The following is a 22,129-nucleotide window of genomic DNA, read 5'->3' on the forward strand; positions in this document are numbered from 1 at the left end:
TGCTGGTGCCAGACGCAGTAAGAAGTGAACGTGCATACGTGTGTATGGTGCTGAGAGTGTGACGCGATATTGCAGCCCGCTCCTGAAGCTCTGCAAGCAGCCAGCAAAGCGCCTTTTTTTGCGTCCTCACTGGCCCCCCAACATCTCCCATCCACCCACTCTTGACGGATTTTTTCCTTCCTCTTTCTTTTCTCGACACGACGAGAGGGTGCTATCAGACGACTTGCTTGGAAATGGAATAAGAGATGACGAATAAACCTGCGATGTTATTCTAAAAAAAAGAAAGAAAGAAAACAGCTTTTGGACAAACAATTTCCCTCTTTTGGTCTTTTTTGAAATCCAATGATAGTCATCTGCATCAATTTTTGAGTTTGTATGACAAAGCCTGTACGGATGATGAAGAAGAGGAGCGTGGATACGGACGGGGAAAGCGGAGTATAAGGCATTTTATTTTGATTTGATTTGATTTTTTTTCTCTCCCACCTAACCCCACCAAAGCCAACCCCCCACCCCCCGCCGCTAAAAGCATCTTGTTGCGCCGGACTTGTGTTTTTTGCGTGTGTGCGTGTGTGCGTGCGGGTCGGAGTATGGATTCACTCGGGGGCTGCAGACTTGCTTTATAGAGGATGTTGTCAAGTATGTGGGGAAAATAGCCATAGCTTTCGTGGTGTAAGGTAAGACTATTGTATTTTTTGATTTTATTTGACCAATTTAACACATTGCATGCTTTAGATTTTGACGTCCGTTAAAGTTTTCGCATGGCTGCTGCGTCTAAGTCTCCATGAATTTGTGTTTAGGGATGATCTGTATGAAGATGCGCACAAAAAACACTTTAAAGTGGCACCATGTCTTCATTCCCATCGCCCCCTGAGAGAGATGGTTGCGTTTTGAAAGCCTAGGCAATAAAAAATAAAAAAATAAAAACTGAGCGTATCCTCTCTTGACGAGCCATTTCTCCTCTTCATCCGGAATACTGATTCCCCCCTGACGCCCCTGCACATGAATCTTGCAAAAGGATGTGGATCCGCGTGGATTTATAGAGCTCACAGCTGATCCGGCACGCTGCAAGCCTTGCACGACAAATAAGTTGTGTGTGTACGTGTCTATATGTGTGTGTGTGGGAAGGTGCATGATTCTATTCCTCATTCTATTCCACATTCTATTCTATTCCATTAGCTTGTGTGAGGATGCGTTCATGACTTCCACAGTTGCATAGGCGAGCACGCGCACGCTCGCAGCTGCATTGCCTGCAGGATTAAAGCAATCAGGACACGGCATTGCATTCTCTCTCTCTTTCTCTCTCTATTTTTCTCTCCGTCTATATCCAATCTGATTCTCCTTCTCGTTCACACGCGCCCGTGCACGACGCGAGGACGCACCGAAAAAAAAATTGCACTAGCCCATGGCACGCGGTAAACCTTTTATGGAGGCATTTTATTCTGCAAATGGGTCTTTTCTAGAGGGGGTCAATCCCTAAAATGAGACCATTTGCATCAAATAGGTTAATTTACTATCACAGAGACGTTAAAGAGCCTTTTTTTGTGTCATGCAACAACTCTAACCTTAAATTAGACTTTTGCCTGCATCATCTCTATGTTTTTTAAAGTATTTTTGACCATGTCACCCTAACAAACGCACGCAAACTAGAAATAGATAAATAAATAATGGTCATAGTAACCACAAGGTGGCAATGTTTGCACAAAGTACAGTATTGCATATTGAGGCATGGGAATATGGGGTGCAAAAAAACATGCAGCTGTGGTGGATGTGGCAGATTTTTTTCCCTATAAATGTGTTTTTTTTCTTGCCATTTGAATGACGAGAAAGACGCCAATCCCATAATTTGAGCGATCATCCATGTTGGTTATTGTGTAATTCTCCTCATCTCTGCTTTTTCAGGCCAAATGACATAGGATGAAGGCTGTTCGAAACCTGTTGATTTATATATTTTCCACCTATCTTCTGGTTATGTTTGGATTAACTGGTGCCCAAGATTATTGGTGTTCCACTTTGGTCAAAGGGGTTATCTACGGATCCTATTCTGTGACTGAAATGTTCCCCAAGAACTACACAAACTGTACGTGGACACTGGAGAACCCCGATCCGACCAAATACAGCATCTACCTGAAGCTATATAAACAAGACCTAAGCTGCTCAGAGTATTCTCTGCTCTCCTATCAGTTTGATCACTACTCTCACGAAAAGATTAACGACTTACTCAAGGTTAACCAGTCGATAGTGTACCTGTGCGACTCCAAGAATATTTATGTCTTTTTGCTCTACGACAAGAATTTTGTTCAATTGCGAAGGGTTTTCCCCTCCGATTCAAACGGATTGATCCCAACCAAGCTGGAAGAAGAGGAAAAGTCTATTGTGGAGTTCCTGGTATTGAATAAAGCCAGCCCTAGCCAGTTTGGCTGTCAGGTACTTTGTACGTGGCTGGAAAACTGCCTGAAATTAGAGAAGGGCACGGTGGAGACGTGTGGTATCGTCTACACCAAATGCACCTGCCCCCAGCATTTAGGAGACGGAGAATCGGAGAGCATGCTCATGCTCAACAATGTGGTTTTACCGCTCAACGCCCAAACGGAGGGTTGCTTGTCGCCTCAACTGCACGCAGGCCAGGTCTGCAACCTGAGTGCCGAAATCAAGCGGCCTCCTAAAGAAGGTGAGTATGCTGCTTATGGCGTCCTTCTCCTAAGCTGATTCTCCAATAATTTGAGGGATTTCAAGGCTTAGATAATAAGATTATTGATATTGTGCACGAAAATCACTCCCTTTTTCTGCCCTATTCTCTTGCATGTCTCGAGCGTGATGGCCCATGAAACAAAGAGCACACATACAATAGAGCTTTAATTAGAGGGTTGCTGCCTGGCTAATTGCACGCAAGGCTTGGAGTTGTAATCTATTACAGAAGAGACTATATGACGTCAAAGGCTTGAGGGGAAACGTGTGTTGCTCAAAAGCTTTGGGATACAAGGCATTAAATAATTGGTCTTGCCTTATGTGTGTGTGTATAAAAGTTTTTCTTTGGCTTTTTTGGATGATCCAGAGGTTATAAGGTTAGCTATCTTCACTCATATAGGGATTCAGATTCATAATTTGTTTTTTTTTGTGTCTGTGTGGGTGTGTTTTGGTCTTGACAATGGCTTTTAATACAACCATGTAGTATTTTGTACATACGAGAGACTTGCAGGTGTATGGTGAGTGTATTTTGGTAGTTATTTTTCTCCCTACACTTGTGTGACAAGTGAGATTGCAAAAAAAAAAGCAAGAGTGACTGGCTTTCGGCTTATCCGGAAGGGTCACAGTCAATCCGCATGATGCAAGATGTGAGCAAATTAGCCTCACGTCATTCATTTTAAGTTAAGGTGCCAACATTTAGGTCATATTCCATCACAACAGAATGGACAACTCTTTGACTTTAAAGGGTCTACTGTCTTTCTGTGGGGTTGACAACACTTAATCTATTGAAACTAAATTCAACAACAATTAAAACAATACTACCAAGTCTCAATTTTGGACAAATTTGAAATATTACAATACCGTTTAAGGTTTTTAGCGACTTCGCTGTACTACTGCTGTAGAGCAATGCAACCTATTACATTGACTTTTAACTGCAAAAGCTTCTGATAAGGTCATAATACAACATGAAGCTTCTTGAGCAGGCTGCCATGACCCAACTGATGGTCATAAAAAAAAAATATTCAAAAAACTACTGTTGCGTGAGGCTTGCAATGATGTGAAAAAAAAAGCAGTGACCTTCATCACCAAAGTCATGAATGAACTGAATGGATTAGAGAGGGAAATAATGCTGTAAAATGAGCATTCCCTTGTGAATTTGAAGTAATGGTTGCTACAATCACTCCCTAGAGACCAACAATTGGAAGAATAAGATATCATGCAGCGATTTCGAAGGTGTTGCGGTCACATGCTTCGATATGGTTTATTTGGTAAATCAGCTCATAATAAGAAGGCTTGTGTCCTTGTCATTGCTCTTGCAACCCTGTTTCGGTCTACATCTCCTTTAAAACCACTTTTCCACCAAGTGGTTCAGTTGACTTGGCATTCACTAGATTGTGGTTTGAATTCATAAAGCCCAAGGCTGAATGCAGATGAAGTGCCTGATGTCTTTGACAAATCAATAGGGAGCTCACTGTCTAGCGCCACACTTTGGATATGCTGCAAGAGCCTTTGGGAATGCTATGGAAATTGTGCACAGTAGTTTCAAAAACATATGTTACTATTATGCCAATATGGAAACATGTTGGAGGAGCCAACCTTCAGCTACAGAAAATGAAACCAGCTAGTGCCTTGACATCATTACTTTCTCTCTTTTGCACAGGTATGTAGAGAGACATTTGGGGGGGGGGGGGGGGCAATTGTGTTTATGCTTATAGACATACACAGTGGGACTTGGATTTAAGACTATTATTCATTTGGTGACATCATTTAAGACTTAAATCAAGAGAAATGTCTTCAAATTGTACAAGACACAATCACATTGATTGACATCATGACAAGAGAAAATGTGAAATATAAACATGATTCTGACCATAATCAATGTAAATTTCAAAAAAAAAAAATGTAATGAAAGGTCATGTGAGAGAGAGAAAAATGTGTATTTTCCTTATTTAAATTCGAATTTCTTTTTAACCTGACTTCGAAGTCACGACTGGCTCGCTAATTGAAGTGAAAAAAAGAGCAGGGAACAAAGTACTGTAATAACAATCAATTTGGTAAGCTATTAAGTAGTTATTTTTGTTATTCTTTTTATTGGTTCCTATCTTACCTATAAATGGCACACTCACCTTACTAAGTGCTTTGTTAGTAGCACTTAAGCCGCAAAAAACTAAGGTGTTACCCTACCAGTAAGAGCCTAGCAAACATTGTGTAAACTTTACAGGGGTTCCCAATCGTACAATCACTTACACCATTCACTTTCTTAGAAGCCATATTGAGTTCTAACATAAAGCTGAAATATGTGATATCATGAGCAAATGTACCCTTTCTTAGAGGAAAACGACCAGTAACCATTCTCTGAGGATGTCAAAAAAATAAATGTCAAATATGTGTCCGATTCTTTTTATATAGCCTTCTATTTCCTTTTTTTTCTGCTGCACATCCATATTTCCTAACAGGTGTGGAAACCCTGCTGCTTAATTCCAAATTCCCCCCAAAAAACAGATCAAATGCAACACTCTACAAGTCAAAGAACACTAAGTCAATTTGCCAACTTATAACTGCTAATTAAATAAACCAGATAATTAAAAAGAGATCATTCACACTGAGTCAAAGCATAAAACAACGATGACTTATATGTCACTAAAATTTCAGTGCAGATTGTGACTGTCACTCATCTTGTGTCTTCAAAAAAAATTGCAATATAACTCACAAATGATGCTGGGCCAGTGAAGGCGGCAAGTGGCAATATCATTTAAGGCTCCCTCTCATTAAATCAAGATATCATTACGCCTTTTGGCACAGAAAAAAAGTCTCTCTTTTCTAGAATAACATTTGACATTTTTCAGCATGTTAATATCAGCTTAAAAGCATAGCTTACACCCCCCCCCCCCGCTCTCAGAAGATTTTCCGCTTGCATCTATTTATAGTGTTAGTTGATGGGAGGTTTGAATAAATCCGTTTTCATCTGGATAACGGGGAGATCAACACACTGGGTTTTAAAAGAGCACTGTCTCTCCTCTTGGCGGTGTAGTGACAGTGTGTCCCCGATCAAGAAACAAGCATTACAAACACTCGACATGGTCTCTTTTTGATACAATCACTGGTTTTTGATCTCCTCAACTTCCTATCGGCCTTCCGAGCCTATCAAAAAGGCAAGCTGGGCTGTAAGTCACGCTTACGAAACTGCGTACGGTGTAGACCATTTTAAAAAGGTTACATCTCGTACATATTGAAGGTGATTATACGGACAAAAGACAGACTTTAATTGATGCTCTGCTGCTTTGGAAAGCAAACTGACACTTTGGAAACTCCAAAGACATCTCGTGACTCATTAATGCTGCTTTCTTTTCATGGCAGTCACTGTTTCATGCATAAAAGTAGCAAAAAAAAGCAGGTGGCACAGGGCTCCACAGGCACGAACTGGGATTGAATTATCTTTTCTTCTTCCCCTGTTTGTGTGTGGGCATACGCATGTGTGTTTTTTATCTTCCTACAACAGTCACGCAAAGGCATGGTGACTGGCTTCTCCCTATAGGTGTGTGTTTTGTCAGAGTTGAGTTGTTTGGGTGACTTGCCCAGTCTGCTCTTAGTTAAATGTGACTTTTGAGTCAATAGAAAAAAGGAGGAAAGGACAAGGGAATGTCTGTTATCGCAGACATTGTGTTTTGCTTTTAGTCCATAAAAATAGAGCATTCATTATTTAAACAGGTTGCCATGATTTTGAAGTTTTTAATGGAACTTAAAGCAAGCCGCGATTGGAACTTTTGTAATTTACTGAATATAAAAATGGTGTCTGCACTAAGATTAACCTCAGTTGAAAACTCTGTAGTGATTTAAATGGGGTTGGGATGGGTTTTTTTTGGCTTTCAGCTTATTCTGGGACGCCTATTTTTTGGGGCAGTGTATGAAAATATCTATCCTGGTATGTTTTGCTCACAACCCGATTACTGTCAAAGCCTAAAGAGTGTGCGAATATCGCTTTTTTCCTTGCTGGATTTAAAGAAAAATACATAATGTGAGTTTGTTAAACCTACATGAACTATCTTAAATAGAGGGTCCCTTTATTGATGCACCACGTCTACCTCAACACCCTTTTTTGTTATATAGAATTCTATTAATTCTAATGAAAAAGGCACTCTTGGTTAGGATAAAAGCTTACTATTGATTTCATTCCTATTCCTTTAATTCTCTTCGAGCTTTTTGGTATCTTTCGCAACCTGCTAATGTTATATCGTCAAAAAGATATCCTTCCTTTTGTGGCTCTGCCGACTCGTTTTCCCCTCAGCTATGGTCGACTGTCTCATTATCTGTGCTGTTTCGTCGTCATTGGAGGATCAGGGTCGATATGTCTCGCTGCTTCGGGGGTGGGAAGTGTATTCGTGTTTGTTTTCCAATGGGCTGCTAATGAAGCTTCAAATAGTTGTGTTGTGCTTGTGATGTTTGTGGCCCTGCTTGCAAAAATGAAATTGAAGGATTTTCCCTAGGTATTAAGATTTAGAAAGTATTTACAGCCATGTAACTTTGTGTGTGTGAACATGTACTAGTACTTATCATGGAGAGCATATGGCTTTTTTCCCTGTGATGTTTGCAGGCTCATCCTGTGTATTAAAATAAAAGAGAATGGCACGGGGCTATAATTTACCCAAAAATGCACGATGCTACCAAAAAAAGTGGGTCTCGTAAGTACATTAGATATTCAAATGAATATTTAATGAGTCTACAACGAGGCCTCCAAACCCAGTATTAGTTAAAGAATTAGGTTACAAACATAAATTGCACGGACCTTAAAGGCTTCATGCAACTCAACTAAAATATCTCATTCACATAGAATGTCACAGCTTTAATTTAGCTACAGTGTAGAAAAAATGCAAATAAAAAAGGAAAGGAATTTGCTTTTCTTAATGTGATACTGTAAATATTTCTGGTGCATTTACTTCAATTGAACCGTCTGGTTGGTGGGAAAGAAAAAGATGTCAATGAGATTTTGTCGGTGAACAAAACGTGGAGCAAGGGTACCGTCACCCGCCGCAATGGTGAGCACCGTCACAGCTTAGCCCCGCTGCCTCACATAGAGCCGCCTTTTATTCACTTTGGATCTCAGTCAAGTCGCTCAGTAGTCAAACCGCATTATGGTCAGTCCCATTGTTCTGTACACTTGGAGGCCATTTTAGTTCCAATTCATTGAAGGAGAGACCTCAACCCGACAGCCCTAAATCTGTTGGTTTAACCTTCTATACACACTTTTTTTTTGTTAGAAAAGTTCACTTTTTGTTACAATCCTTGTAAAAATCACAATCGCATGGCTTTAAGAGTCAACTAATACCATTTTACATGGTATGCTTTCTTCATAGCACATTTGTACCTGGCTTTTATTGCTGCGACCTCAGTGTTCCTTCATCTCAACCTTTCTATTTCTGCTGAGATGAACAGAAAGCTGTCAGTGAAAGGCATGGTCAGCTCAAGTAAGTCCAATCGACTGTAGCGCAATGAAAAGCCAATGTGACAGCGCAAAGACTTCTCTGTGCAATAATTGGACAATCATAAACTACATCAGGTACAATCAATGCAAGAGACTGATGCACCAAAAGAGTGGTTTCTAACATGTAATAAACAAAAGGAGTAAAAAATTAGTCCATAAATTTAAAAAAATAAAGCCTCTTGGCATGATCGGTCAGGATTTGTAACTACATTGCACCACCCATTGCTAAATACTAAATCTGTGATTATCACACAGGGCCAAAACGAGGCAACACGTGTTAAAACATGATTGCCAACTTGTGCTGTGAGTTAGCGGGATTGGAAACATGAAAATGACCATCATCTATTGAACTGTAGGTGTCATTTGGAATTCAACTGGTCAATAGATTAAGAACTTAACCTACAACACCCACAAGAAAAGTGAAAAATGTCCCAAGAAAAACGGCAAAGAACTACACTACATCACATTTAGACCCATTTGCCTCTCCCGTGTAATCAAAAATAAGAAATCAAGGTAATACAACTATACAACTTTGACTTAGTCAGTCAGAAATGGTTGCTAGGCAACATACAAACATGCAAACTTCACACAAGAAGACCAGAAGCTAAGCTTGAACCCTTGATCTCGAAACTGTGTATCAGTTGGTTGCTTTATTATATTTTTCATTATATTGTCTGGGTCATTCTGCAATATTCTTTTTATGTATATTATACTTAAAAATACATGTATGAGCATGAACTATATCATTACACAAAGCATATGCTTGTGTTACAAAGCTATCTGATGCCTGTATTCATATTTGTTCGGTACGCAAGTGCATATTTTCAATGCAACTATGTTTTATCCTTGAGGGCAAAGGGAAAAATATGAAGCACGTCAGCCATCACCTAATCTGTTTTCAAGGAGATGACTGTGCGACTTACCATTCCATTATTCATATAATTTATGAGTCTCAGCAGTTATATGGCCTATTATAATGTCATATTACAAGAGGAATCTGAGTAAAGTCTCAAATAATGAGCCCTATAAGATGAATCAGGCACACATGATGTCCTCGAGACAACCCTTTACAAAGGCAAGGACCTGATAATAGATTTGTCTAGTTTAGCAATTCGCCTCAACTAGTTCAAAGTACTTTAAAGTGATTGGAGGTAAATTGTCAACAATTGCCCAGTATACAATAATCTTAGAATACATATCTTTAGAGCAGTGGTCCCAACCATTGGGCCGAGGTCACATACAAGATGCCACCAATGCTTAAGTACAGAGATTAGGAGCCAATGGTGAGCTGCACCTCAGGGTTACCAATTAACAAGACATATAAGACCTGATCTATAAATATTACCAGCTCAGTTTGGCAGGAAACCTGCCCAATCTGTCCACACCACTCTCTTCATTCAACTTTTACGGCTGTGCACTTGCTGAATCAGAAACTTTTACATAGCAGGTGTGTGGTAATTTTAATGGTCCTCCGTCTGTGCTCGGGATAAAGGCCTCTTCAGACAAGCGGTAGTAGTGCGCAGCTTCCTGCACGGAAAGCCATGTATTGTGTAAGTGGGAGGCGCCATTTCAAATATGTGTTTTGAGGTTTCCCAAGCTTTGAGACACTCGAAAAAAAGTGGCTCTCACACCTCCACATCCTCACCTAAACTAGCAAAACCCTTTTTAAAGGTGTTTCAATTCAACCTCTCCCCAGAAAAACAGAAACGTTGTGGATTTCTTCTGCATCAATGAAATATAAATTCATTTGATCTTGGGACTCTAGCAACAATTTCACAAACTAAAAGCTAAGAAGTTTCAGCAAGTATATAAATTGATTATAGAATATGTACGCACTTGTCAATTGGGTCACATATCATGGTAATCTGCAATCTTACTTCCACTACAGAAAGACTGACCAATGAAGACCACCAAATTTGGTCCCAACCTATTCAAACCAATCAATATTGTGACAGTAGATGGCAAAGTTCCACTGATTTCAAAAGGAAGGAAATCATGTGTTCTGGCACTGATTTAGGCATTTCCAAAAGAAGGGCAGGCTATTCCAAAATCACTTAAGCCTACCTGAAAACAATCCTAAAATAAACAGTATTTTATCTGCAGACAGCACTGTCAAAAGAGTGCCAATGTTTGTTGAACAACAAGAGGGCTTTCAAAATATCATGTACTTATTCGTTTATCTACCGTACTGCTTATACTCTCAAGGGCCGCGGGGTGTTGGAACATACCCCAGCTGATGCTGGGCAGGAAAAAGGTGAACTAGCAAAAAGACAACCATTCATGCACACTTTCACACATATGAACAATGCATTTTTTGATTTAACTAGCATGCATTTTTGTTTTTGTTAAGTTTTTTTTTTTGTGGGGAGATGTGGGAGGAAACTGGAGTAGCAGAGAAATCCATACGGGGAGAAAATTCAAGCTCCAAACAGGAATAAAACCTTGATCTCAATACGAGATGAGATGCTAAACAGTCAGCCAATGTATCGCTTGTTATGTTCAACCTCGAAAATTATATTCATTCAGTAGTGAAGCAAAGCATTTCAGAATAATCCATTTGTGCTATAGATTTCCTTTTGGTTGATACTCTATGACAAGGTTACATTGTAGTTCATTGTATTTTGTACTTTGCGTAGCGATTATGGTACAAGAATATCACTTGTTAAGACAGTTCAATAAAAAGACCATGTTGTCTTCCCTTCCATGGCCACAATGGCCTAATGCTACATTTCCATTTGTAATTGCACATCTTGCTCAACATCACAGTGTTCAGACTATTTTGCAATTTATGAGTTAACGATAAGTGGACTCCATGAATCAAAGCAAAGCCCCTGTTGCGTCCTCTGACTTCAAAAAAGCTTCTATATGAATACAAACAAAAGTAATGAGTCTCAGCAGATGATGATGAAGACTGTCTTATCCTCTTATAATACAAATGGGATTTGTTTATTTCCATCATATGCATAATTCACCGAAAGAAAATAACGCAGCTCTACTACAATAGAGAGAATACATTGAACCTGTTTCCAATCCATTCAGCAATAAAACTAAGTTCAGGTTTGGAACCAAAATGCAGGAGACTCATCATTACCATGTAAACAATTCAACAATTGTTTTTGTAAGAAATAGTTTGACAAAACAAACTTCCAGAGTGAGCTATGCTATGGTTTATCCTTCCAAGAATGCATGCAAAACCTTCACATTAGCCTGTTATGGTTTTGCCCTGCAGTCCTGCAAAGTAAAGTTATTCCTGTTGTATGAAAACTGCCATGACCATCTTTTGTCAATTATTAAAATGGGATAAAAACATTTTTTTTTTGCATAGGGCAATTTTAACGCAACCCACCCCTCATCTAACCGTTGTCCTTGCGTTCCGAAGATGTTAATGCAAATGACGTTCTACTTTCAGCCTCTAAGTTGCATGCTCCTTTTCAAACCAGTTGGTTTTGGCCTGTCAGTGTATGGCTATTTCTACCCGCAGTGACGAGGAATTTGCATAAACATCCACCCACAAACCCGAGCAAATGAGTCTGTCACTCAAAGACATTGTGGGGAAGTGGAGGAGAAATCCAATCCTTTCTCAAGGGGTTTCTAAAACCGCAGTCGCTGGCATCTCCTCTGTGGAGGATGGCAAGTGTCTTAACATTATGGATGACCGTAATAGATGCTGCCTTCATTTGTGTGTTCTTTAGAACATTAATTAATTATTATATCATCAATATGTTTTTGTAACTTAGATATAGTATGTAAAACTATACAGAGGCAATTATTAGACACTTTTTTAAAACTTGTGCAGCTAAATCTGATGTTAGTACATTGTTTTCTTCATGATATGTGTTTGGCAGCCTGGAAGGTTATTTGACATGGGCTTTTGAGAGTTGCTGTCATTTTTGAGATCCCTTTTCCTCCTTCACCCCTGAACTTATGACGATGAGCACCGACTGGACTCTATGTGCTTTGGTGCACGTCTTAAAGGTGCAAGGGCAGCGCAAAAAACAACAAATGAAGCAAGCTATCCAGAAGCATATGATTTTTTTTCTCCCCCTCCTGGGTTGTAGTTGGATCTAGGCCACAAATAGAAACTAGTGATAGTGCTTATCTTCTGCCTGCCTGTGCCAGATATTTTTCCCACTTATTTTTATTGTTTTACCTCGAAAATAGTGCACGCTCCCATATAGTCATCGTGTGGACGTTATTTATGGTACCTACGCTTATTTTCAATTACTGGACTTGATTGTCTTACCATTGTTGTCATCTACTATAATTTCCAATTAGTGCATAACATGCTTTCTGCCCGAGTTGTCATGATATTGGTTGGTCTCATTAAAAAGAAGTCAGGAGTGATAGTCTAGTGTGCTGCAAAAAAAGCTTGTTTTTCTTTTTAAAAAGGAGTCTACATTAATTCCAGTAAATTGACTTGTCTTAATCAAGTCACTGAAATTAGTTAAGAATAAATAGTATAAGGGCAATGCCGATATATAAGAGTTTTGGGAAGTGGTTAGGCATTTAAATTGCCATATTACTAATTACCATGTCTTACATAGCCCTCTGTGTTCATCTTTAGCAGACATAAATGATGACAAAGGGTGCTGTTGCTTTGTCATCAACATACTAGGTCAGTCATCTCTATCTGAGACAGATGATAGCTGTTACACTGACCGTCCATCTGTTTGTTTGGACTTTGTTTTGATCTGGCTCTTCTGACTAGAGGGGGGGATGTGTGATCCAACCGAGAGAGCATTAATTACCTTTGCACCATTTCACATTACGGTACAATGTAATGGTTAAAAAAATGCAGTTTCTAACCACTGACAGAATGACAAAACAGCAGCACATACACTTAATCGTTCTTTAAAAAAAAAAGAAAATCCCACGGTCAAGAAATTGTTGTATAATTATATCTCAGAGCTCTAAATACATAAGGTGCAAAACTATGGATGACTGGTTATCAAAAAAATTCATCTCAGTTCTAAGATGATTTGTATTTGTCTTTCGGGAAGATGAAATTCACATGAACAATATTTCACCATGTTGGTTAACATGCTATTAAAATTAATGACGAGTACAATTTTTGCTTTAACCCTGGTTAACTTCTTTTTATGCTTGGGTGAGTTCATGTTAAATTGATATATAAACCCTCTCTGTTGAGCTAATGAAGCTGTTCTGATAGTAACAGAGAAATGGTTGTAATATTTAGTTTGGACAATTAATGTAGGCATCTATATTATATAGCATATCAAATAATTCAAAAGCATTGCCTTCATACTTTCTCTTTCAATTAAATGGATTTTGTGAGCCAAAGTAAATGATTGATTGAGGGAATCTTTACAATAGTAACTGTTGCAAGAGAACCACTTGGAATTACAATATACTGCATAAGATTGGACACAAGGGGCCTTTATTAGTAATGGCCTGAAAAGCCAGTGTTCTTAGCCTCCTAAAGCCAGCCAAACGTAGAAAGTATGTGCCGCAGTCTACCTCTTTAAGTCAGTTTTCAGTCCCTCCACTAAAAATCAATAGAAAACAGGCCTGTCACATTTGCTGCATTGCTAAACTGCCAATAATGCCGCAGACTTTAAAATCATTTGTCAGAGTTCTGCACCACTATTACATAGATTGTGTGCATAGTGATGGCTTACCATTCATCTCCAGCAGGCCTGTAGCACACTGCTTCAGTGACCATGCCTACACACTGCCGAGAGAATGCTGCAGCAACCAGTACAGATGGCTTAACAATAGCTAAACATACCATTAGTAACTGATCACTTGCAGAGTGAGAAGGCAATCAGTGTTAATGTTTGATACACTATCTGGTGTTGTCCTCCAGTTCAGTTGGGCTTGATGAATTTTTGATGATTTTGCTCCAAACATTAGCTGTAGCTGCATGCATTATATTGTTGTTAGATGCTAAATTTCAGCCTACTGCCCATAACACGCACTAAAAAGCTCCAGCAATCTTGCACCTTCTTATTGCTGCATGTACAATTGTAATGCATGTAAATCAACTATTGAACCGAGGTTCAGTGAGGAGACTGCTGGTCCTGCCTTATAAAAAGCTCAGTTTGCATTCTGTTTAAACAAACGGTGTATATGTGTCACTTTTTAGAGCCGTTTGCATTTTTTCCCCACATATAACATGCGTTTGACATTTTACAATGTAAACTTGGCATGACCTTTTCATGTTATTTGAGAAATGTATGTTTTGCTATACAATGAATGACCAATTATGTTCTCTAAACTGTTGGATCCATAATGTACATTCCTGAACTATACTATATACACTATAAAAAAGAACCAGAACACACGCAACCAACCCAACCCAATAATATCTATTTTGCTAGGCAGTCTATATGCAAACAAGTGTGTATCTATGATAGGAAGGTAGGGGAAACTAGTTTTTCCAATAGAAAGCATAGCCTGGACTGGCAAAAAAAATACTTGCAAAGGAAAAACCCTTATTTGTATTACAGTAGTTTGTCATCCTTCAATTTCTGGATCTATTCCCTCCCCATTTTGTGTCACCTTTGTAAGAGTAGTCATATTGAGATCCTACTACATTAGGTAATATGTATATTTAATTATGTTTTTGTATCACTTTTCCTGCATTTCTTTCATCTCACTATACAATAACAGCATAATATATAAACTCACAATATGAGTTTATCATTATTATCATCATTATTATTCTTATTATTTATAAAACATCAACATCCAAGCTGCATTTGTTGTTTAGCTCTACCAAATTGATCCTGAGTTGTAAAGTTTTTTAATTAACAATGAAGAGTGCGAGTCTTTGCAGTAAACTCTGAATGTGATTTGATTGTATCGAGTGCTACTTTTGCACAACGCCTAATCATTACATTAAGTGCTTCTCTCTTTGACTCTTTGTTAGGAGGTCTAAACTCCTACACAGTAATACGTCATTTTTTATTCATCAGGTTTGTGTGATCCTTTAGCACAGTAAGATCCTCCACTCATTTTTTTTTCTTCCTCAAGGCCATTTTGGCAAAGTATCAACTCAGCAGTGTCCATGGCTTGGCTCTTGTAAAGTTGTCTCAACAGTTACTCAAGTGCAATAATAGCAGTTTTAGTCTCTGAGGGGAGGTGACAATTTCGAGCAAGTAGGTGAAAGAAGAAATATGAAGCAAATGTGAGAGATAACTTTGTCGCTTGGCAGAGGGAATGAAAACATTGTGAGAGGAAAACAATGAGCTTATTTAGCCACTGCTCTTTTTGGGTGTCCAAAAATGCAAAATTGGCATTTTATGTTTAAATTTGCTTATGATGAGCTAGAGACCCATTCAAAAAGTCTAATAACACAAAGTTGTGTAAATTTTCAATTGCCTGTATAATTCTCTCCCTCCATTAATACAAGAAATAGTCAGCATACTATAAAGTTATGCATTTTGCACATATTTGGAAACTTGTATAATATTTGCAATCTGATTTGAAGCAGTGGGAGAGCAGCAACATTGCTTTTTTTAACGGAATTGGCACATTTTGAAGGACACATTTTGAATAAAAATCACACCTAGAATTTAAAATGTTCTTGTTTTGAATATCTTAAGGAAAAGGTTATCATTTAGCATTTACAAAACAGGTACTAAATGAATTATTCATTTGAGATTTTACCGTTTTTGTGGAAACATGGATAGAAATCTTTAAAAATTATCATTTACCATGTATCTTGGTGGGCATTTTGAAAGTGATGAATAGAAATAACATTTTTTGTATTAATTACGTTGAGGATTGCAGTCATTTACACATGCACCACATTTCAATGTGATAAGTTTAATGAGTATATTAATTATAATATTGCTTGCAGCCAATTCGGTGTGTAGCCAGCCCAACCTCCTGTTTACTGTCAGATGGGATAGGTACCGGCACCCCCGTGACTCTCCAAAGGATGAGCACCATAAATTGTGTATGAATGAAAGGCTCAACTGAAACAACCTTGATTTTTTGCTTGAAAAATGACAACCGTTTTACATTAGTTTAGTGTTATTCAGCTTGTGAGGTCCCAGTTTAAGTAATAGAATACTGTATCACAGGGTCTTTTGACTTTAGCAATTGTGAATGTTTCGTTCATGGATATTAATTTTGAAGCAGACCATCATGCTCATTATTCTAAGGAAAGTGCGGAGTCAGTCATCTGTCGTAGTCAATGCTTTTTACCGCAGTAGTCCCTTTATATCACAACTGTGGAATTCATGATTCCTTCTCAAATGCTTTAAGTTAGTGAGAAAAAAATAGTGTGGGTTCATAATATTTGGTGTATATAATAAATATAGTTCACCACGCTTTGTTTATGCAATTAGAATTATCAGTGCTGTTTCAATGATGTTAAATTCTAAATTGTGTTTTGATGGTGCTGCATAATAAGAGTGAAAACAAAACAAATAACACCCTAAATTCCCAGTGAACAAATGCCTGCATGCACTTTTTAGCCCAAGGCCACACTTGTCCACAGTGGAAATCACGGAACACTGTTTTATTGTGTGCGAGAGCGTGTGTGTGTGTGTGTGTCCCCAAGCCAAGAACCGAGTATTTGGATGTCTGGCTAGCGTTTTATTTGTGCACGTCCTACAATTGTCCCTCACTTTTTTCTCTTTCTTCCCCTTTTTGTTTTTTAATGACATCCAATAAAAAGCAAAACTTTGATTTATCAGGATGGCCATTTTTTTAGACATTAAGTGAGAAAACAGAATTGATTATAGAGAAAGTATTGGTTCTTGTTCCATCTAGCAGACTGTCAGGTGTGTAACTCCAACCCAGACTGGTTCTAAAACATGCAGGATTTGTTGCATTTCAGACTAAAACAGCTATTTTAGACCAAATCTGAAGCAACCATAGTCTACAATTTGCTGCAAAAAAAATGTATAAAGATCAACGGACCTTCATATTCTGAGGTAGAAACCTGTTCGACAGGTTCTCAAATAATTCCTTCTTTTGGACTTAAATGAGAGCAAGCTGTTCTTTTTAATTATTCAATATGTGGGGCTAGCGAGAAAAAAAATAAGAGCTACCCATTAGATAATTTGTTGGCTTTGGCAGAGTAAACACCCACACAAATCTGTCAACGACTTAGTGTGTATGGACTGTATGTGATGTGAATGTATGCATTTTTCTAAGTAGATTACTTGTGATGTGACGCGGGGGAAAAGAACATTTTGAAATCAAGAAATGCAGATGCAAAGTGTTTTTTTAATTATTTTTACCCAAACACCTTGATACCACCACTCCACTGGTGACTGTAGTCATCCTAATCCATTTCAGTTCCACATAATTCTCCTATCCATTATTTAAACCCTTAGAAGACACCTTTAACACACTTTCTGGCTTCAATGATGCTACTTGACGAACAACTATTTGCTAGTACTATATTCTTTACCCTGATAATATCAATGCCTGACTGTTCGGATAGTGTACAGTTGATGCTTCGTCTAATATAATTCTCCTCTCCACTCTTTTCAGCTGTCAGTCATTATAGTTTGCAGGCTCATGAATGATGCACGTTCAAGTCAATAAAGAAGTGTATCATTTTTCAAAGCTCCCAGGGGGGGCCACGTCATCAACATGCATGTCACTGTCATGTGACTATTTTTAACTCTCAGTATGTATCATGAGACTCGACACACAGATAAGAAATGTGAATAAATCACTTGAACAAGACCGGAATATAAATACACGGACTATGTTTTTTTACCTAACGCCATTACTTAAAAAAAGACAAGGTATTGCTCTGAATTTCACAGGCTGAGAGACATTTCTCTTGCATTATGTTGTGTTAAGTCACAGAGTAAGACTTATTACAATTATGCACAGTATGTATATGAAAATACTGCCTGGTTATTGTTATCAATATAGATACAAATGTTGTGGGCAGGATGTAGTGACCCACCAACCTCGCTTCATTGCAGCACTTTCTTGGCATAAACACACTGTTTGTGGAATGGGTTCTGGCAGCCATACCACACACTATTTGTATTTATATTGGGAGGCACACTGCATAGCTTTACCTACTGCCCGAAATTGTGTGTTATAGCACCTTATTTCTTCATGACAAAAGCTTAACCTCAATTTCTTGTGGCCTATTTCACAATGTTTTAGAAAGTGAAAAGGGGTTCCACCCATTCTTCTCAGACGCCATGACACCATTCGTCCATCAAAACCAAAATACAAATCATCTACCATCCCCACGTACACAAGACTGCCACATTTGGATGTTGCTTAGAAGTGACGTGACTTAGCAAAGAAGGCAAGAAAAAGGTTAGCGAGCCAGATGGAAACAAAAATTACAACACATGCCAACCCGACCCCTTCCCAGGACACCCCTTAGCACGTCATATTTGGATATTTCCATAAACAAGTCCTATTATTAGCATGTCCTGCAGTCCTTGTGACATCATTCTGACTGCCTCCATGTCTTGGCTTTGCCCATTACACTTTGACTGACTCACCAGTGGACTGTGCCTCCGAGCTGGCAATGGGCTGACACTCTCTTCCAGCTCATTACCAGGAAGGGCCAGTGCATGGAGCGAATGCACCTCCTAGTATAGTTAGAGGTTTGCACCTGGGGTTCTACATTAGAATAGATGGCATTTACCTCAAGAAAGTCAAGCTACAGATAATGAACTAGATAGAGAGTTACATGTTGCGCGGCTGTTAAATGGTCATAGTATAGCTACGTGCGTGAGATGCAAATCCAGACTGTGTGTATCTACCCCCCCCCCCCTCCAATCTGCTTCTTGCAGCTCAGTGGTTCTGTCAGATGCTCACAAGAGCAAGAATATTTATACAAAAACAGCAGCAAAAGATTTCTCCCCAAAAATACGCAACCGATTCCTCATGTTTATACGTCAGTCAAGAACAACATACAGCAATCTACCCTATCCGTTAAACTGAAGGAAATTGCCGGCTATCTAAAATGGATCATTTTCCCCAAATATCCCAGCATCCTCTCCCTAACATTTTATCCGGTGTAGATCTGGAACGCTCAATGCAAAGTTGTTAACAAAAGGATTTGGGTCACGGTGATGCATGCCGTTTGATTTAGTATGCAAGCTTGTTCCGTGTTTAGTACTGCAAAAACATCTCATTTTTTAATCTCCACGGGAAAACAAAAGCATAATATATGAGCATTTTCCTCTAATGTATCACAATTCAAATTTTGTTCTGGTTTAGTGGCACATTCTAAATGGGTTTCGTGGCAAAGATTTGATAATTGCGCATGTTTTCCACCCATTGCTTCACATTTATATGGCTCACATATTCAATAAATTCAAATGCTGCACTCCACTACATTTAATAAGTTGAAGAGGCAATCTCCATCATTAGTGGATTGTTTTGAGCTAAGGCATAAGGTCACCTTTGATGCGTTCATGGTCCATGGAAGCTCTTTGGCTAAGGAGACTTAATTATGGATGGGCTGGAATGAACATTTATCATATTTCAAGTCCAATATTATGACATATTTTTTCGAGCATTAATTTAGATTAATGGCATTGGGAGGGCTGTAGATATGGGCTGTGTAATCCGTAACTGCTCTTCCCTCTTCTAGCGTATACACAGTAGGAAAATGTCATATTATTCAAGTGATGTTAAACCAAGGTTGAACTAGTCTCTGAATATCCTCACCTTGATTTTTCTAAGAACACATGCACAGGCTTAAGGACATGTATTTAAATCATTTCCAAATACATTTTTCTAATGGACACATTCACTAAAAATGTATGTGAGGGTTGAAGTATGCACCAGTGAGACACAAAACAATTCCAGCATTATTCCAATGTATTTTGCATCCCGGCTATCTGTCAGGCAGTGGGCCCAACTACACAGAGGTGGGGGCTAATGTCATGTGAGTTCAGCAGGACATGAATATAAAATGGTCAAGAATCATACATGTCTGCAATTGCATATGGATGCTTACTACCTGGTTTTTTTTGTACATTCACTGCTGCTTGATAACAAACCACATTGATGTTTTAAACATTCAAATTCATAACACAAGCATTCATTTTCCGTAAATGCTTATTCTTACCTCCTTTACACTCCGTACAATGTGTGGGCATAAAACTGAAAAGGTTCCCTTAATATTTTTTGAGCCTTCTTGCTATTGAATTAACATTGTAGGTAACTTCTAACTTTCAATATATTTCCTACTGCTAAGAATTGTAAGAAATTGACTTACCCAAATAACAGCAGATGCAAGTCCAAAGGCATCCAGAAGTTGGTACATTATTTCGGTCTGGATGTATTCACTATCTCTGACTCTTTGAATACCTGAGAAAGAAATTCATTTTAAATATTTAGTATCTAATGGTAACCATTTTTGACTGTGCAACCGGTGCAGTGAAGTATTAAATCATGTAAATACAGTTGTTGCCAAATATATGGTAGATAAGTTACATAAGGAAAAAAATGAGCACAACATACACTAGAAGCATATGAAAACAACTATGAATATAATACATAAATAGTTTTATCTAAAAATGTCCCTTTTTTTCATGTGATGTCAAACTATCCTCTTCTCCACAACTAAAATGTAAGAGCATACAAAGTGTTATTTTAAAGGTCACCTCGTTACTAGTAATAAAATTTAAACTGTGCTGAAAGCACTAGGGACACTTTGTGCCTTACTAAGTGGTAAGACCCTTGAATGGGCAACTGAATTTGGTTCGTCTGGGGAAAAATTAGATTATTGAATCCACAAAGAATTGACAAAGATAACTGGAAACTGGAGCCAAACAAAAGCATTTAGAATGAGGAGAGACTATTTACAATACCTAAAATTTTAACCTAGCATACAATGTGCTTAAAGTTGGTACCAATAAAAAAAAATACAATGCTACCATGCCAAAAAAAGGTTTAACTATAAGCATCTACACATTTAAGTGGGATTTCCAGCAAAATCAATGCAAAATGACTTGCTGTGGTTGCCCCAAAACACACTTTCCTTTCTCCCCCAAATTTGCATTAGCTGACCTCACTGACCAGCTGGATCTGGATTGAAGTCATATTAATTTGCCAGTTGAGAATGCCTCTAAATGAAGCACACTCAATAAATTTCAAGCACCACGCTTGCACTCGGTTCACTGTTTACACTCTCAATGTTTGGCCATTTAACAGCCTTTATCCAAAACAATTGCGCGATGCAGATGAGTCCATCTCCCAAACACACAATCCCTGCACACTGCCTTGAATACGAGCAGAAATGTCTGCACATTTTTGACTGCATGGTTGCTTGGAAACAAGAACTAGGCATATGATTCCCTTCTACTCATCCTTGAATTTAATTTTCAAGTGATATGGAGGATACTCCATATCTACTTCTCCTGGTCTAAATGGATTGAAAAGACTACAAGTCTACCGGTCGATTCACACTTTTGACGGTGTTTTAATCCACAGTGTGCCACATTTTCGATTGCAGCCAAAGTGGAAGGGGAAGTAGCGACAATATTGCTGCTTCACTTGGCAATGATGAGCAGTTATTTTCCTGGACAGAGGCTAAATCAAGCAGACACCGCAGCATAGCGCTGATGCTCACTGAAGTAGTAAACAAAAGAGGTCTTGTTCTGACTGAAGCCACACTTTGCCCTCCCCCTGCCTTCCCATAGATACTCTTCAATAGATAGAAGGCACCGCCTTAGTGATATGAGAGGCTGCAGAGTGTTTTTTGCCAAAGACAATAATTACTGTTGTGTCCCGGAAACCCATAAAATGATTAAATTAAAAACATTTACACAAATGTACATTATTTTCACGACTACAAGGCGCACCGCATTATAAGGCTCACCCTCAATGAATGATATTTTAATGTTTTTTCCATATATAAGGCGCACTGGATTATAAGGCAAATTTTATTTTGGAGAAATACAATTTTATTTTGGAGAAATTTTGGCGAATTTTATTTTTTATTAATTTTATTTTCAATTTGGGGGAAAATTTAAGACTTTAAGTGCGCCT

At 38.5% G+C, this 22,129-nt stretch overlaps 1 protein-coding gene and 1 long non-coding RNA gene across 9 annotated transcripts in view; one reads left to right on the top strand and one right to left on the bottom strand.

Moving 5' to 3' along the window:
- adgrb3 (adhesion G protein-coupled receptor B3) overlaps positions 1 to 22,129 on the top strand; it is an 87,954-nt gene continuing 65,825 nt past the window's right edge. For 6 of the 8 annotated variants that reach the window (XM_077730405.1, XM_077730408.1, XM_077730406.1 and 3 more), the window contains exons 1-2: positions 2 to 674; positions 1,900 to 2,668. In XM_077730405.1, the coding sequence (XP_077586531.1) occupies positions 1,915 to 2,668 (754 nt within the window). In that variant the 5' untranslated portion in view covers positions 2 to 674; positions 1,900 to 1,914. Of the gene's footprint in view, positions 675 to 1,899; positions 2,669 to 22,129 lie in introns of all 8 variants that reach the window. The other 2 variants (XM_077730410.1, XM_077730411.1) reach the window with 1 other exon arrangement.
- Positions 20,373 to 22,129, bottom strand: part of LOC144205811 (uncharacterized) — a 44,603-nt gene continuing 42,846 nt past the window's right edge. Inside the window, exon 3 of the long non-coding RNA XR_013328236.1 lies at positions 20,373 to 20,446. This is a non-coding gene — a long non-coding RNA (uncharacterized LOC144205811). The remainder of the gene's footprint in view (positions 20,447 to 22,129) is intronic.

The sequence above is a fragment of the Stigmatopora nigra genome, chromosome 12, assembly GCF_051989575.1.
Source record: "Stigmatopora nigra isolate UIUO_SnigA chromosome 12, RoL_Snig_1.1, whole genome shotgun sequence".
NCBI lineage: Eukaryota > Metazoa > Chordata > Actinopteri > Syngnathiformes > Syngnathidae > Stigmatopora > Stigmatopora nigra.